The sequence below is a fragment of the Oncorhynchus keta genome, unplaced genomic scaffold, assembly GCF_023373465.1.
Source record: "Oncorhynchus keta strain PuntledgeMale-10-30-2019 unplaced genomic scaffold, Oket_V2 Un_scaffold_5444_pilon_pilon, whole genome shotgun sequence".
NCBI lineage: Eukaryota > Metazoa > Chordata > Actinopteri > Salmoniformes > Salmonidae > Oncorhynchus > Oncorhynchus keta.
Genome location: NW_026290960.1, coordinates 1,566,292 through 1,580,985, shown reverse-complemented (window position 1 = coordinate 1,580,985; position 14,694 = coordinate 1,566,292). Strand labels below are relative to the sequence as shown.

General features: G+C 41.9%; 1 protein-coding gene across 2 annotated transcripts; it reads right to left on the bottom strand.

Moving 5' to 3' along the window:
• Window positions 1-2,412: 2,412 nt before the first annotated feature.
• On the bottom strand, window positions 2,413-14,114 carry LOC118360888 (pro-cathepsin H-like). 2 transcript variants are annotated; one of them, XM_052516799.1, is made up of 11 exons: window positions 14,026-14,113; window positions 13,150-13,181; window positions 12,815-12,938; window positions 7,953-8,023; window positions 7,282-7,386; window positions 6,523-6,609; window positions 6,270-6,325; window positions 6,048-6,129; window positions 5,836-5,904; window positions 5,626-5,732; window positions 2,413-2,666 (listed from the first exon to the last, which is right to left on the bottom strand). In XM_052516799.1, exons 1-11 carry the CDS (start codon window positions 14,099-14,101, stop codon window positions 2,537-2,539), a joined length of 939 nt encoding a protein of 312 aa, XP_052372759.1. In that variant the 5' UTR covers window positions 14,102-14,113; the 3' UTR covers window positions 2,413-2,536. The 2 variants fall into 2 exon arrangements, with proteins under 2 accessions (XP_052372759.1, XP_052372760.1); XM_052516800.1 differs by having other exon boundaries at window positions 2,424-2,666; window positions 12,815-12,920; window positions 14,026-14,114.
• Between the last annotated feature and the right edge of the window lie 580 nt (window positions 14,115-14,694).

Below are 14,694 nucleotides of genomic sequence, written 5' to 3'. Positions count from 1 at the left end.
CATTTCAGGCTTCAAACATAAAGATATAAAACTGTATTTTTTTGTGAAGAATCAACAACAAGTGGGACACAATCATGAAGTGGAACGACATTTATTGGATATTTCAAACTTTTTTAACAAATCAAAAACTGAAAATTGGGCGCAGAAGTTCAGTGAGGATCTCTGTATGATCCAATGTTGACCTAAATGACTAATGATGATAAATACAATCCACCTGTGTGTAATCAAGTCTGTATAAATGCACCTGCACTGTGATAGTCTCAGAGGTCCGTTAAAGCGCAGAGCATCATGAAGAACAAGGAACACACCAGGCAGGTCCGAGATACTGTTGTGAAGAAGTTTAAAGCCGGATTTGGATACAAAAAGATTTCCCAAGCTTTATACATCCCAAGGAGCACTGTGCGAGCAATAATATTGAAATGGAAGGAGTATCAGACCACTGCAAATCTACCAAGACCTGGCCGTCCCTCTAATCTTTCAGCTCATACAAGGAGAAGACTGATCAGAGATGCAGCCAAGAGGCCCATGATCACTCTGGATGAACTGCAGAGATCTACAGCTGAGGTGGGAGACTCTGTCCATAGGACAACAATCAGTCGTATATTGCACAAATCTGGCCTTTATGGAAGAGTGGCAAGAAGAAAGCCATTTCTTAAAGATATCCATAAAAATTGATTTCACATGAATGGGAATACAGATATGTATCTGTAGGTCACAGATACCTAAAAAACAAAGTAGGGGTGTGGATCAGAAATCTGGTATCTGGTGTGACCAACAGGACAATCATGCAGCACGACACATCTTATTCACATAGAGTTGATCAGGCTGTTGATTGTGGCCTGTGGAATGTTGTCCCACTCCTCTACAATGTCTGTGTGAAGTTGCTGGATATTGGTGGGAACTGGAACGAGCTGTCATACATGTTGAGCCAGAGCATCCCAAACATGCTCAATTGTTGACATGTCTGGTGAGTATGCAGGCCATGGAAGAACTGGGACATTTTCCAGGAATTGTGTACAAATCCCTGAGTCATGGTCATGCATTATCATGCTGAAACATGAGTTGATGGCGGCGGATGAATGGGCCTCAGGATCTCGTGACGGTATTTCTGTGCATTCAAATTACCATTGATAAAATTCAATTGTATTTGTTGTCCGTAGCTTATGCCTGCCCATACCATGACCCCACCGCTACCATGGGGCAATCTGTTAACGCTGACATCAGCAAACCGCCCACACAACACCATACACGTGGTCTGTAGTTGTGTGGCAGGTTGGAAGTTCTGCCAAATTCTCTAAAACGATGTTGGATGCGGTTTATGATAGCGAAATTCACATTAAATTATCTGGCAACAGCTCTGGTGGACATTCCTGCAGTCAGCATGCGAATTGCACACTCCCTCAAAACTATTACACTGAGAAAAATACAAACGCATCTAGAGATTCTGGGTTCAAGTCCAGGCTCTATCGCAGCTGGTAGCGAATGGGAGACCCATGTGGCAGCGCACAGTTGGCCCAGCGTCGTCCGGGTTAGGGGAGGGTTTGCCAGCAGGGGATGTCCTTGTCCCATCGCGAACTAGCGACTCCTGTGGCGGGCCAGGGAGCAGTCGCCAGGTGTATGGTATTTCCTCCGACACACTGGTGCAGCTGGCTTCCGGGTTAAGTGGGCATTGTGTCAAGAAGCAGTGCGGCTTCGTTGGGTTCTCACGGCTCTCAACCTTCGCCTCTCCCGAGTCCGTACGGGAGTTGCAGTGATGAGACAAGACTGTAACTACCAATTGGATACCACGCAATTGGGGATAAAAAGGGGTTCAAAAAATAAATAAATAAAACACATCATGTAAAGTGTTGGTCCCATGTTTCATAAGATGAAGTAAAACATCCCAGAAATGTTCCATATGCACAAACAATTATTTCTCTCAAATTCTGTGCACAAATTTGTTTATATCCCTGTTAGTGATCATTTCTCCTTTTCCATGATAATCCATCCACCTGACAGGTGTGGCATATCAAGAAGATGATTAAACAGCATTATCATTACACAGGTGCACCTTGTGCTGGGGACAACAAAATGCCACTTTTAAAAATGTGAATTTTTGTTCAGTGTAATAGTTTTGAGGGAGCGTGCAATTGGCATGCTGACTGCAGTAATGTCTATGAAATGTATATCTGTCTGTAACATTATGATTGGCTGAGTGCGCCTGGCTGCCAAATTGGTGACCTATGCCCTCCAAGGCTGCACCCCTGCCCAGTCATATGAAATCCATAGATTAGGGCCTAATGTATTTATTTCAATTGATTTATTTCTTATTATGAACTGTAACTCAGTAAAAACATATAAATTGTTGCATGTTGTGTTTATACTTTTGTTCAGTATAATTTCACCCTAAAAGGAGATAGTCAGACAGGTATCTTGCAGTATACGTGTCCTACAATGTCTGGGTGTTCAATAGCTGATCTGTGTTCATGAAGCATCTATATAGTTATCATTAGTAAAAAAAAAGGAAGTTCAACAGCACTGAATATTTTTGATTTATTTACCCATCCATTCCCCAGTTGGTGCCCCAGGAGTTTTTCACGATCCAATATGGAGTGCTATTCTTTTCACCATATCCCACTGCCAGTACAGCATGGTTCACATTGTCTGTAGTATTCTTACACGTAGTGCTAGTACAAACAAAGAATACTTTATAAAACACATGGAGGACATGTTAATTCATTGTAATAGAGCAGGGGTGTCAAAGTCAAATGGACGGAGGGCCAAATAAAACATTTAGCTACAAGCCGAGGGCCGGACTGTTCGAATGTTCATTGAAAAATTTTTAAATGACGCATATAGTCTAGTGAACCTAATTGAACCTACTGAAAACCTAACAAATATATTCCAATATGATCAGATAAATAAAGCAATATTTTCTTATGGCTCTGTCAGTAATCTTTAATTTTCAACAGACACAAAAGACAAATTTCCTTTATATAAAAATCCCCATAACATGAACATTAAATGAAAGAAACCGGTATTCAAGGCACCATCAGTAGCCTATATTTTCTATTTTAGCAAAAGTGGGCTAAATTTACTTCAAAGAAAAAACAATAATAGCAATTTTCTATCATCCACTCAACTGAAATATTTTTAAAATATAATTGGATTGAAATACAATAAAATAAAGTGCAAAAATCTATTAATCAAAAACAACACTTTGTTTAAGGAGAAGTAACATGCAGTGAAAACAAATATTAAACTTGAACTTTTAAACTTGAACTGAGTAAAAACTCTAAATATGTGATTGCACAGTAATGTTCACTTGTTTGAGGTTGAGGGTGATACTTGGTGGTGTCCCATCTTTTCCACAAGTTCATCAATGTTCGGGGTAAGGCTCTGAGCTGAGGAAATCCTCAGAATTGAGTGGAGGTGTTCAGCAGTAAGTCGACTTCTGTGTGATGTTTTGTTCAAGTTCATCAAAGAAAACAGTTGTTCACACAGGTATGTGCTGCCAAACATAGACAACGTTTGAGCAGCCTGGATGCGCAGCTGGGGCATTGTGTCGGGGAGGAAACGGGCGAACTCCGCAGCACCCACTGCCGCATATTTTGCCCTCAGTGCATCATTGCATTGGAGGTCAATCAACTCCATTTGGAGGTTTGGTGGTGAGCTTTCCACGTCAACAGCAAATGGGTTACCGAGCAGTTCCAACCTGCTTTTGTGCTTCAAAGTCAGCAAATCGGCGTCGAAAGTCAGCGGCAAGCATACCTATTTTATCAGCCAACTGTGCGCTCGGGAACGCACTGGTAGAGAGCTTCTCTTTCATGGTCTGGCAGCTGGGAAAGTGGCTCAAATTTTCTTTCCGCATCTGCGTCTCCCACAGAGTCAGTTTGGTTTTAAATGCCTTCACTGTACTGTACATATCAGAGATGACACGATCCCGACCCTGCAGCTGCAAGTTCATTGCATTCAGATGACTCGTAATGTCACACAGAAAAGCCATTTCACACAGAAACATTTCGTCTCGGAGTTGTGTTGTGTCTTTCCCTTTGCTGTCCAAGAACAGACAAATCTCCTCACGAAGCTCGAAACATCTTTGAAGCACCTTTCCTGGCTTAGCCATCGCACCTCTGTGTGATAAGGCAAATCACCATGCTCCGTTTCTAACTCCGTCAGAAATGCCTTGAACTGGCGGTGATTCAAACCTTGGCTCTGATAAAGTTAACTGTGCGCGTGATGATGCTCATTACATGCTCCATTTTCAAGGCTTTACCGCACAACGCTTCCTGGTGTATGATACAATGATAAGCTGTCAGCTCACCTGTCGCGTTTTCCTCTTGCATCTTTTCCCGTATCTTCGCCACCAGTCCGCTCCTGTGTCCACACATCGCAGGTGCTCCGTCGGTTGTCAAACCCACGAGTTTTTCCCAAGGCAGCTCCATCTCATTTACACATCTTGACACCTCTTCATACAAATCATGCCCCGTAGTTGTGCCATGCATAGGACGAAAGCCAAAAACTCCTCTGTCACGCTTAGGCTGGAGTCCACTCCCCGCGGATGAAAATTGACAACTGGGCAATGTCAGAAATGTCGGTGCTCTCATCCACAGCCAAGGAATATGCAATGAAATCTTTTCCCTTTTCACAAGCTGCTCTTTTAGATTGATGGACAACTGGTCTACTCTCTCGGCAATGGTGTTTCTGCTCAGACTCACATTTAAAAAGAGTTGCCTTTTTCTGGGCAAACTTCGTCACAAACTTTAATCATGCAGTTTTTGATGAAATCCCCCTCCGTAAATGGCCGGGCTGATTTAGCGATCTCTTCTGCCAAAATAAAACTGGCCTTGACAGCAGCCTGGCCTTGTGATTTGGCTTTTTTGAACAGAGCCTGTCGAGATTTGAGGCCTCGTTTTAATTCCTCTGCCTTTTGTAGCCTTTGTTCCATGTCCATATTCTTGTTTTTGTCCGCGTGTTTCGTTTCATAATGTCGTCTCAGATTATACTCTTTCAGTACCGCCACACTTTCTCCACACAGAAGACACACAGGTTTTCCAGCTACCTCCGTGAACAAATACTCCGACTCCCACCTTGTTTGAAACCCCGGTTCTCAGTGTCCACCTTCCGTTTTGCCATTTTTGATGGGTATCTGAAAGTTAATTTTACTGTGATGCTGACAACTGCTGTGCCAATAAATATTGAAATGAAGCAGCCTACTGCTCGGTGCGTCACCGTTGCATTGTGGGAAATGTAGTATTGGTGCGTGTAAAAGATCTGCGGGCTGCCGGCTTGCTGCGGTCTGCGGGCCGGTTCTAATAATAAATCAAGATCATCCCAGGGGCCGTAAAAAACTTCTCGCGGGCCGGATGTGGCCCGCGGGCCTTGACTCTGACATATGTGTAATAGAGGGTCAAATGTGCAGTTTGTATACCTTATGTGAACGGCAAGGAGCTTTACAGTTCATGAAAGTCTTCTACTGCAACATTGTATGGCTCATAAGTACAGTCTTCTACCTTCCACACATTATTTGATAAGATTTGGAGGTTCACAATTCAATTCCCACAAAGCTCTTTAATCCTGCCACCCAACATGTATTGTCAAGTGGGAGTGATAAGGAACAACGGAGGGTACTGGGCTTACTCTCACCTGCTGTACACACCATCTTTGTAGTGGAGGAAATCATCAGTCACTTCATATCCAAAGCTGACTGGGTTCAGTCTGGCCACAGCATCAACCATGCCCTTTTCGTCATACTATTATAGGGCGGAAGACAGAACAACATACCAATTGCTGACTAAGAAAACAATGTTTAGGACAGATTCAGAGGTTGTAAAACGTTTAGTTTTAGTCTCTCACACTTGTTATGTTGACAACATCTTTCACGAAGGCAGCTGCCAACTCGGGCTTGAAATTGCAAGAGCCATCCTACGGAAAGTAATTGGGGTAAAGAAGTATATAGTGAGTAATCCAAACAAGTGAGTCATAAGGATTAAATACTAGTATAACGCTGTTACTTGGGTTATTAACATTTTCCTTTTTTACACTAAGAATAATTCATAAATACATACATGTCCCGTGTAAGGATAGTCATCTTCGGTCATGAGTCCGTTGTTGTATTTAACATACTCAAACGCCTGGCTTGGGAGTCCCCTGAAACCAATACAATACAGTAGCTGAATTATGTTTTTCCAGACAGACAGCTACAGTATGCATCAGGAGGCGTAGAAGTCACATGCAGGACAGGAGTGATAAGCTCATGTGATTTTAAGATGGTACTGTAGGCTACCAACCCCATACATCCATGATTGTTGAAGTCTTGAGCACAGTCCACCAGTTGCTGCTCAGACTGGAAAATATAGAATGATAACTCACAGACAAGGCTATTACCAACAACCATTCAACAACCAATTCAACTACAGTCTTTCTATTGTACCGCTTCATATGAAACCATACTTGGGAAACATAGTAGGTTGACTGCCAAAATCAGTGTGAAACAAAGTGTGAAACTGTAGAAAATACAAGAGAAATAGGGCTAGTTCTCACCAGAAGTGGGAGTTTTCCAGTAGCTATAGCGGTAACAGACTCAAGACAGCCGGTAGTGGAGAAGGTCCAGCAGCTTCCACAATGACCCTTAGAACACAACAATAGCACACTCACTCAACATGATATCAACACAGCACAGTCATAAATGTACAGCTTCTTTTATCTTTTTCACTCACCCGCAAACAGCCAATCCATCGGGAAATGACTTGGTCATGTTGTTGTGAATATACACTACAGTACAAACATTATGAACACCTGCTCTTTCCATGACAGACTGACCAGGTGAATCCAGGTCAAAACTTGGATCCCTTATTGATGTCACTTGTAAAATCCACTTCAATCAGTGTAGATAAAGGGCAGGAGACCGGTTAAAGATGGATTTTTAAGCCTTGAGACATGGATTGTGTGTGTTGTGCCATTCGGAAGGTGAATTGGCAAGACAAAAGAGTTCCTTTTAACGGGGTATCGTATTAGGTGCCAGGAGCAGTTTGTGTCACGCTCAATAGATTCCCCTGTGTATCAAGAATGGTCCACCACCCAAAGGACATCCAGCCAGTTTGACACAACCGTGGAAAGCATTGGAGTCAACATGGGCCAGCATCCCTATGGAATGCTTTTGACACCTTGTAGAGTCCATGCCCAGATGAATTGAGGCTGTTCTGAGGGCAAAACAGGGGGGGGGGTGCAACTCAATATTAGGAAGGTGTTCTTAATGTTTTGTACACTCAGTATATTTAGCCTATGAGGGAAACGTAGTACCTGATATTTGACAGGTGACACATAGTTTCCTTTCTCTCTCCAGTCCACAGAACCAGGATATGGCCCAGGGCTGCTGATGTGACTCCCTTTGGTGGCAGAGCAGTTCTGATGAAGATAAATGTAAGAACAATTACTATTGATTAGGCTATCTTATATCAGGGAAGCTCGTAGACTTATAATTGGGGTTAATTACAGGATCACATTTTAGTAAGTACATTTCACAGTGTAACGGTTTTCTAGGTGTGGTGGAGGAGAGTCGGACCAAAACGCAGCGTGTAGATTACGATTCATGTTTAATGAAAAAAAACACACTAAACAAACACTACAAAACAATAAACGTAACGAAAACCGAAACAGCCTAAACTGGTGCAAACTGACACTAGACAGTTACAAGGATACTAAGGACAATCACCCACAAACCAACCAAAGAATATGGCTGCCTAAATATGGTTCCCAATCAGAGACAACGATAAACACCTGCCTCTGATTGAGAACCACTCCAGACAGCCATAGACTTTGCTAGATACCCCACTAGCTACAATCCCAATACATACCAAAACCCCAAGACAAAACACACCACAATACAAAAACCCCATGCCACACCCTGGCCTGACCCAATACATGAAGATAAACACAAAATACTTTGACCAGGGCGTGACACACAGCTGTACCTGAGGTTCAGTCAGGAGGAAAGTCTTCCTAAACTCTGCAAAGCTCATGTCAGAAAACTGATTCAGTCCCACTGGGAAAAGGAAAGTTACAACATGTCAGAAAACTGATTCAGTCCCACTGGGAAAAGGAAAGTTACAACATGTCAGAAAACTGACTCAGTCCCACTGGGAAAAGGAAAGTTACAACATGTCAGAAAACTGACTCAGTCCCACTGGGAAAAGGAAAGTTACAACATGTCAGAAAACTGATTCAGTCCCACTGGGAAAAGGAAAGTTACAACATGTCAGAAAACTGACTCAGTCCCACTGGGAAAAGGAAAGTTACAACATGTCAGAAAACTGACTCAGTCCCACTGGGAAAAGGAAAGTTACAACATGTCAGAAAACTGACTCAGTCCCACTGGGAAAAGGAAAGTTACAACATGTCAGAAAACTGACTCAGTCCCACTGGGAAAAGGAAAGTTACAACATGTCAGAAAACTGACTCAGTCCCACTGGGAAAAGGAAAGTTACAACATGTCAGAAAACTGACTCAGTCCCACTGGGAAAAGGAAAGTTACAACATGTCAGAAAACTGACTCAGTCCCACTGGGAAAAGGAAAGTTACAACATGTCAGAAAACTGACTCAGTCCCACTGGGAAAAGGAAAGTTACAACATGTCAGAAAACTGACTCAGTCCCACTGGGAAAAGGAAAGTTACAACATGTCAGAAAACTGACTCAGTCCCACTGGGAAAAGGAAAGTTACAACATGTCAGAAAACTGACTCAGTCCCACTGGGAAAAGGAAAGTTACAACATGTCAGAAAACTGACTCAGTCCCACTGGGAAAAGGAAAGTTACAACATGTCAGAAAACTGACTCAGTCCCACTGGGAAAAGGAAAGTTACAACATGTCAGAAAACTGACTCAGTCCCACTGGGAAAAGGAAAGTTACAACATGTCAGAAAACTGACTCAGTCCCACTGGGAAAAGGAAAGTTACAACATGTCAGAAAACTGACTCAGTCCCACTGGGAAAAGGAAAGTTACAACATGTCAGAAAACTGACTCAGTCCCACTGGGAAAAGGAAAGTTACAACATGTCAGAAAACTGACTCAGTCCCACTGGGAAAAGGAAAGTTACAACATGTCAGAAAACTGACTCAGTCCCACTGGGAAAAGGAAAGTTACAACATGTCAGAAAACTGACTCAGTCCCACTGGGAAAAGGAAAGTTACAACATGTCAGAAAACTGACTCAGTCCCACTGGGAAAAGGAAAGTTACAACATGTCAGAAAACTGACTCAGTCCCACTGGGAAAAGGAAAGTTACAACATGTCAGAAAACTGACTCAGTCCCACTGGGAAAAGGAAAGTTACAACATGTCAGAAAACTGAGTCCCACTGGGAAAAGGAAAGTTACAGTCCCCCACTGGGAAAAGGAAAGTTACAACATGTCAGAAAACTGACTCAGTCCCACTGGGAAAAGGAAAGTTACAACGTGTCAGAAAACTGACTCAGTCCCACTGGGAAAAGGAAAGTTACAACGTGTCAGAAAACTGACTCAGTCCCACTGGGAAAAGGAAAGTTACAACGTGTCAGAAAACTGACTCAGTCCCACTGGGAAAAGGAAAGTTACAACGTGTCAGAAAACTGACTCAGTCCCACTGGGAAAAGGAAAGTTACAACGTGTCAGAAAACTGACTCAGTCCCACTGGGAAAAGGAAAGTTACAACGTGTCAGAAAACGGATTCAGTCCCACTGGGAAAAGGAAAGTTACAACGTGTCAGAAAACGGATTCAGTCCCACTGGGAAAAGGAAAGTTACAACGTGTCAGAAAACGGATTCAGTCCCACTGGGAAAAGGAAAGTTACAACGTGTCAGAAAACGGATTCAGTCCCACTGGGAAAAGGAAAGTTACAACGTGTCAGAAAACGGATTCAGTCCCACTGGGAAAAGGAAAGTTACAAGGTGTCAGAAAACGGATTCAGTCCCACTGGGAAAAGGAAAGTTACAAGGTGTCAGAAAAAGTCCCACTGGGAAAAGGAAAGTTACAACGTGTCAGAAAACGGATTCAGTCCCACTGGGAAAAGGAAAGTTACAACGTGTCAGAAAACGGATTCAGTCCCACTGGGAAAAGGAAAGTTACAACGTGTCAGAAAACGGATTCAGTCCCACTGGGAAAAGGAAAGTTACAACGTGTCAGAAAACGGATTCAGTCCCACTGGGAAAAGGAAAGTTACAACGTGTCAGAAAACTGATTCAGTCCCACTGGGAAAAGGAAAGTTACAACGTGTCAGAAAACTGATTCAGTCCCACTGGGAAAAGGAAAGTTACAACGTGTCAGAAAACTGATTCAGTCCCACTGGGAAAAGGAAAGTTACAACGTGTCAGAAAACTGATTCAGTCCCACTGGGAAAAGGAAAGTTACAACGTGTCAGAAAACTGATTCAGTCCCACTGGGAAAAGGAAAGTTACAACGTGTCAGAAAACTGATTCAGTCCCACTGGGAAAAGGAAAGTTACAACGTGTCAGAAACCTGATTCAGTCCCACTGGGAAAAGGAAAGTTACAACGTGTCAGAAAACTGATTCAGTCCCACTGGGAAAAGGAAAGTTACAACGTGTCAGAAAACTGATTCAGTCCCACTGGGAAAAGGAAAGTTACAACGTGTCAGAAAACTGATTCAGTCCCACTGGGAAAAGGAAAGTTACAACGTGTCAGAAAACTGATTCAGTCCCACTGGGAAAAGGAAAGTTACAACGTGTCAGAAAACTGATTCAGTCCCACTGGGAAAAGGAAAGTTACAACGTGTCAGAAAACTGATTCAGTCCCACTGGGAAAAGGAAAGTTACAACGTGTCAGAAAACTGATTCAGTCCCACTGGGAAAAGGAAAGTTACAACGTGTCAGAAAACTGATTCAGTCCCACTGGGAAAAGGAAAGTTACAACGTGTCAGAAAACTGATTCAGTCCCACTGGGAAAAGGAAAGTTACAACGTGTCAGAAAACTGATTCAGTCCCACTGGGAAAAGGAAAGTTACAACGTGTCAGAAAACTGATTCAGTCCCACTGGGAAAAGGAAAGTTACAACGTGTCAGAAAACTGATTCAGTCCCACTGGGAAAAGGAAAGTTACAACGTGTCAGAAAACTGATTCAGTCCCACTGGGAAAAGGAAAGTTACAACGTGTCAAAAAACTGATTCAGTTACAACGTGTCAGAAAACTGATTCAGTCCCACTGGGAAAAGGAAAGTTACAACGTGTCAGAAAACTGATTCAGTCCCACTGGGAAAAGGAAAGTTACAACGTGTCAGAAAACTGATTCAGTCCCACTGGGAAAAGGAAAGTTACAACGTGTCAGAAAACTGATTCAGTCCCACTGGGAAAAGGAAAGTTACAACGTGTCAGAAAACTGATTCAGTCCCACTGGGAAAAGGAAAGTTACAACGTGTCAGAAAACTGATTCAGTCCCACTGGGAAAAAAGTTACAACGTGTCAAAAACTGATTCAGTCCCACTGGGAAAAGGAAAGTTACAACGTGTCAGAAAACTGATTCAGTCCCACTGGGAAAAAGGAAAGTTACAACGTGTCAGAAAACTGATTCAGTCCCACTGGGAAAAGGAAAGTTACAACGTGTCAGAAAACTGATTCAGTCCCACTGGGAAAAGGAAAGTTACAACGTGTCAGAAAACTGATTCAGTCCCACTGGGAAAAGGAAAGTTACAACGTGAAAAACTGTTCAGTCCCACTGGGAAAAGGAAAGTTACAACGTGTCAGAAAACTGATTCAGTCCCACTGGGAAAAGGAAAGTTACAACGTGTCAGAAAACTGATTCAGTCCCACTGGGAAAAGGAAAGTTACAACGTGTCAGAAAACTGATTCAGTCCCACTGGGAAAAGGAAAGTTACAACGTGTCAGAAAACTGATTCAGTCCCACTGGGAAAAGGAAAGTTACAACGTGTCAGAAAACTGATTCAGTCCCACTGGGAAAAGGAAAGTTACAACGTGTCAGAAAACTGATTCAGTCCCACTGGGAAAAGGAAAGTTACAACGTGTCAGAAAACTGATTCAGTCCCACTGGGAAAAGGAAAGTTACAACGTGTCAGAAAACTGATTCAGTCCCACTGGGAAAAGGAAAGTTACAACGTGTCAGAAAACTGATTCAGTCCCACTGGGAAAAGGAAAGTTACAACATGTCAGAAAACTGATTCAGTCCCACTGGGAAAAGGAAAGTTACAACATGTCAGAAAACTGATTCAGTCCCACTGGGAAAAGGAAAGTTACAACATGTCAGAAAACTGATTCAGTCCCACTGGGAAAAGGAAAGTTACAACATGTCAGAAAACTGATTCAGTCCCACTGGGAAAAGGAAAGTTACAACATGTCAGAAAACTGATTCAGTCCCACTGGGAAAAGGAAAGTTACAACATGTCAGAAAACTGACTCAGTCCCACTGGGAAAAGGAAAGTTACAACATGTCAGAAAACTGACTCAGTCCCACTGGGAAAAGGAAAGTTACAACGTGTCAGAAAACTGATTCAGTCCCACTGGGAAAAGGAAAGTTACAACGTGTCAGAAAACTGATTCAGTCCCACTGGGAAAAGGAAAGTTACAACATGTCAGAAAACTGATTCAGTCCCACTGGGAAAAGGAAAGTTACAACATGTCAGAAAACTGATTCAGTCCCACTGGGAAAAGGAAAGTTACAACATGTCAGAAAACTGATTCAGTCCCACTGGGAAAAGGAAAGTTACAATAGTTGTAAGATATCATACCTGTAACATACATAAAGCTATATTATGAATACATTGGGAGTTAAGTTGTGACTGGGAAAACAGGAAGAAATGGACAAATAGTTTAAAATAAATAAATGCATAGCCTACTTGAGAACGTGTGCTTCCCTGCATTATGATAGTGGATTCTCCTCTTATGCCCAGTGAAGATGTTCAGGCGATGGTGGTACTCCTCCAGAGCATAGACTTTATTATACTGTAATAACAAAAACACCTATAGGCAGTCAGTCAACTAAAGATGATAACCTCATACTGACAAGCAAATACATTTGAGGAAGGTCTTGGCCTACTGCTTTCATTTCTTACAGGAAGGAACAAGATGACTGTGTACAGTAACTCTGGTATGTAGGCTACTGTATGTCATCTGCTTTCCTAAAAAATAACACGTGACAGATTTACATTGTAGCCTTTACAGTTTCACATACCTGTAACATCCATTGTTTGAAGTGATATTCCTCTTTAAAAATAATAAATTAAAAAAGAATAAAACACACATATGATCAGTTAGACCTATGATTTTGATGGTCACATTGTTACAAGTTTGAAACGGTCACTTTTCTGTGCAATGTTAACATTGTAGGCTATAGCATGTGTCACTGCTGCATGCATGAATTATGCAATTTAATACGCTATAAATCAAATCTAAGTTTATTTATCACATGTGCCGAATACAATCTTACAGTGAAATGGCTACTTACAGTCTCTAACCAATAATGCAAAAAAATGTATTATGTAAACAATAGGTAAGTAAAGAAATAAAACAATAGTTATATACAGTAGCGATGCAAGTAGCGAGGCTACATACAGACACCGGTTCGTCTGGCTGATTGAGGTAGTATGTACATGTAGATATGGTTAAAATGACTATTTATATATGATGAACAGAGAGTAGCAGTAGCGTAAAAGAGGGGTTGGCGGGTGGCAGGATACAATGCAGATCGCCCGGTTAGCTAATGTGCGGGAGCACTGGTTGGTCGGCCCAATTGAGGTAGTATGTACATGAATGTATTGTTCAAGTGACGGGTGACGGGTTAAAGTGAGGCTATTCATTTCGGTAGCCTAATTATGATCTTTGCTTTTTCATTAGGCTTATTAAGTACAGTCTGGTCAACTGCCCAGATCAAGATCAGAAACATAATTTGTGAAGTTAACGGTCCACACAAAACTCGCTTTCATCTGCAGTGCACTGCATGGCTTGTTGCACTTGACTTTCAGTTTGTTTCTTCCTCCACACGTCGATGTGTGCGTCCAAAGGGGATGCGGGATATGAACAACAAACAGATTAGGGGAGTTATGCTTACCTTCAGGTAAAAACAAGGGTGTTAAATTGGCTAAATGCAAAAAAGCAAGAATAAAAGCAACAGTATACAGCGTCATACTTCCGCGTGTGTTTCGCAACCAATGCATCACATGACTTGAGTAACCTATCCATGTCCTTGTGGCAGGGTCGGTTATCAACGTTTTTTTCTTTTTAGCATTTAATGGACAACTATTACAATCTGGTAATTAATTGTTACCTAATTATTTAATATTTATATAAAAACATCTGCATCGGGCCTTTAAAATTGTAGATTAGAACTTTACACATCTTTATACACTGCCACACATTCATATTTTTCAGGCAGTTAAAATAAAGACTATTGTCATACAACTGTAGTGATTATTCAAAATTCACAGTCCACAGCCCAGAACATAATGCATCTCTAACTCTATGTGTGTCCTTCTGTCACAGCTCTTTCTTTGGGTCAGTGATGAATCATTTAAAATGGAAAATTATTGCTTGCAGAACATTTTCTTAAAAATTTTATGAAAATGTCATCAGCTCATATGGTTTAAACTTTTTAAACTTGGCCACAAGAGGACAGTGCACTCCTTATAAACCAGAGCCTGCTATGAGAGATCCGTCCTGTAGATGGCAGTATAATATCACTGCAAAACTGATATGATGGAACTGAAAGAGCAACGGCGTC

Excerpts from the sequence above, each read along its gene's own strand:
- LOC118360888 (XM_052516799.1), bottom strand. The coding sequence starts at position 14,101 with ATGACGCTGTATACTGTTGCTTTTATTCTTGCTTTTTTGCATTTAGCC. Across the intron at positions 7,387-7,952 it reads TCCTCCTGACTGAACCTCAG|AACTGCTCTGCCACCAAAGG; the intron begins GTACAGCTGTGT and ends TATCTTCATCAG. Across the intron at positions 6,326-6,522 it reads CTGGAAAACTCCCACTTCTG|TCTGAGCAGCAACTGGTGGA; the intron begins GTGAGAACTAGC and ends TATATTTTCCAG.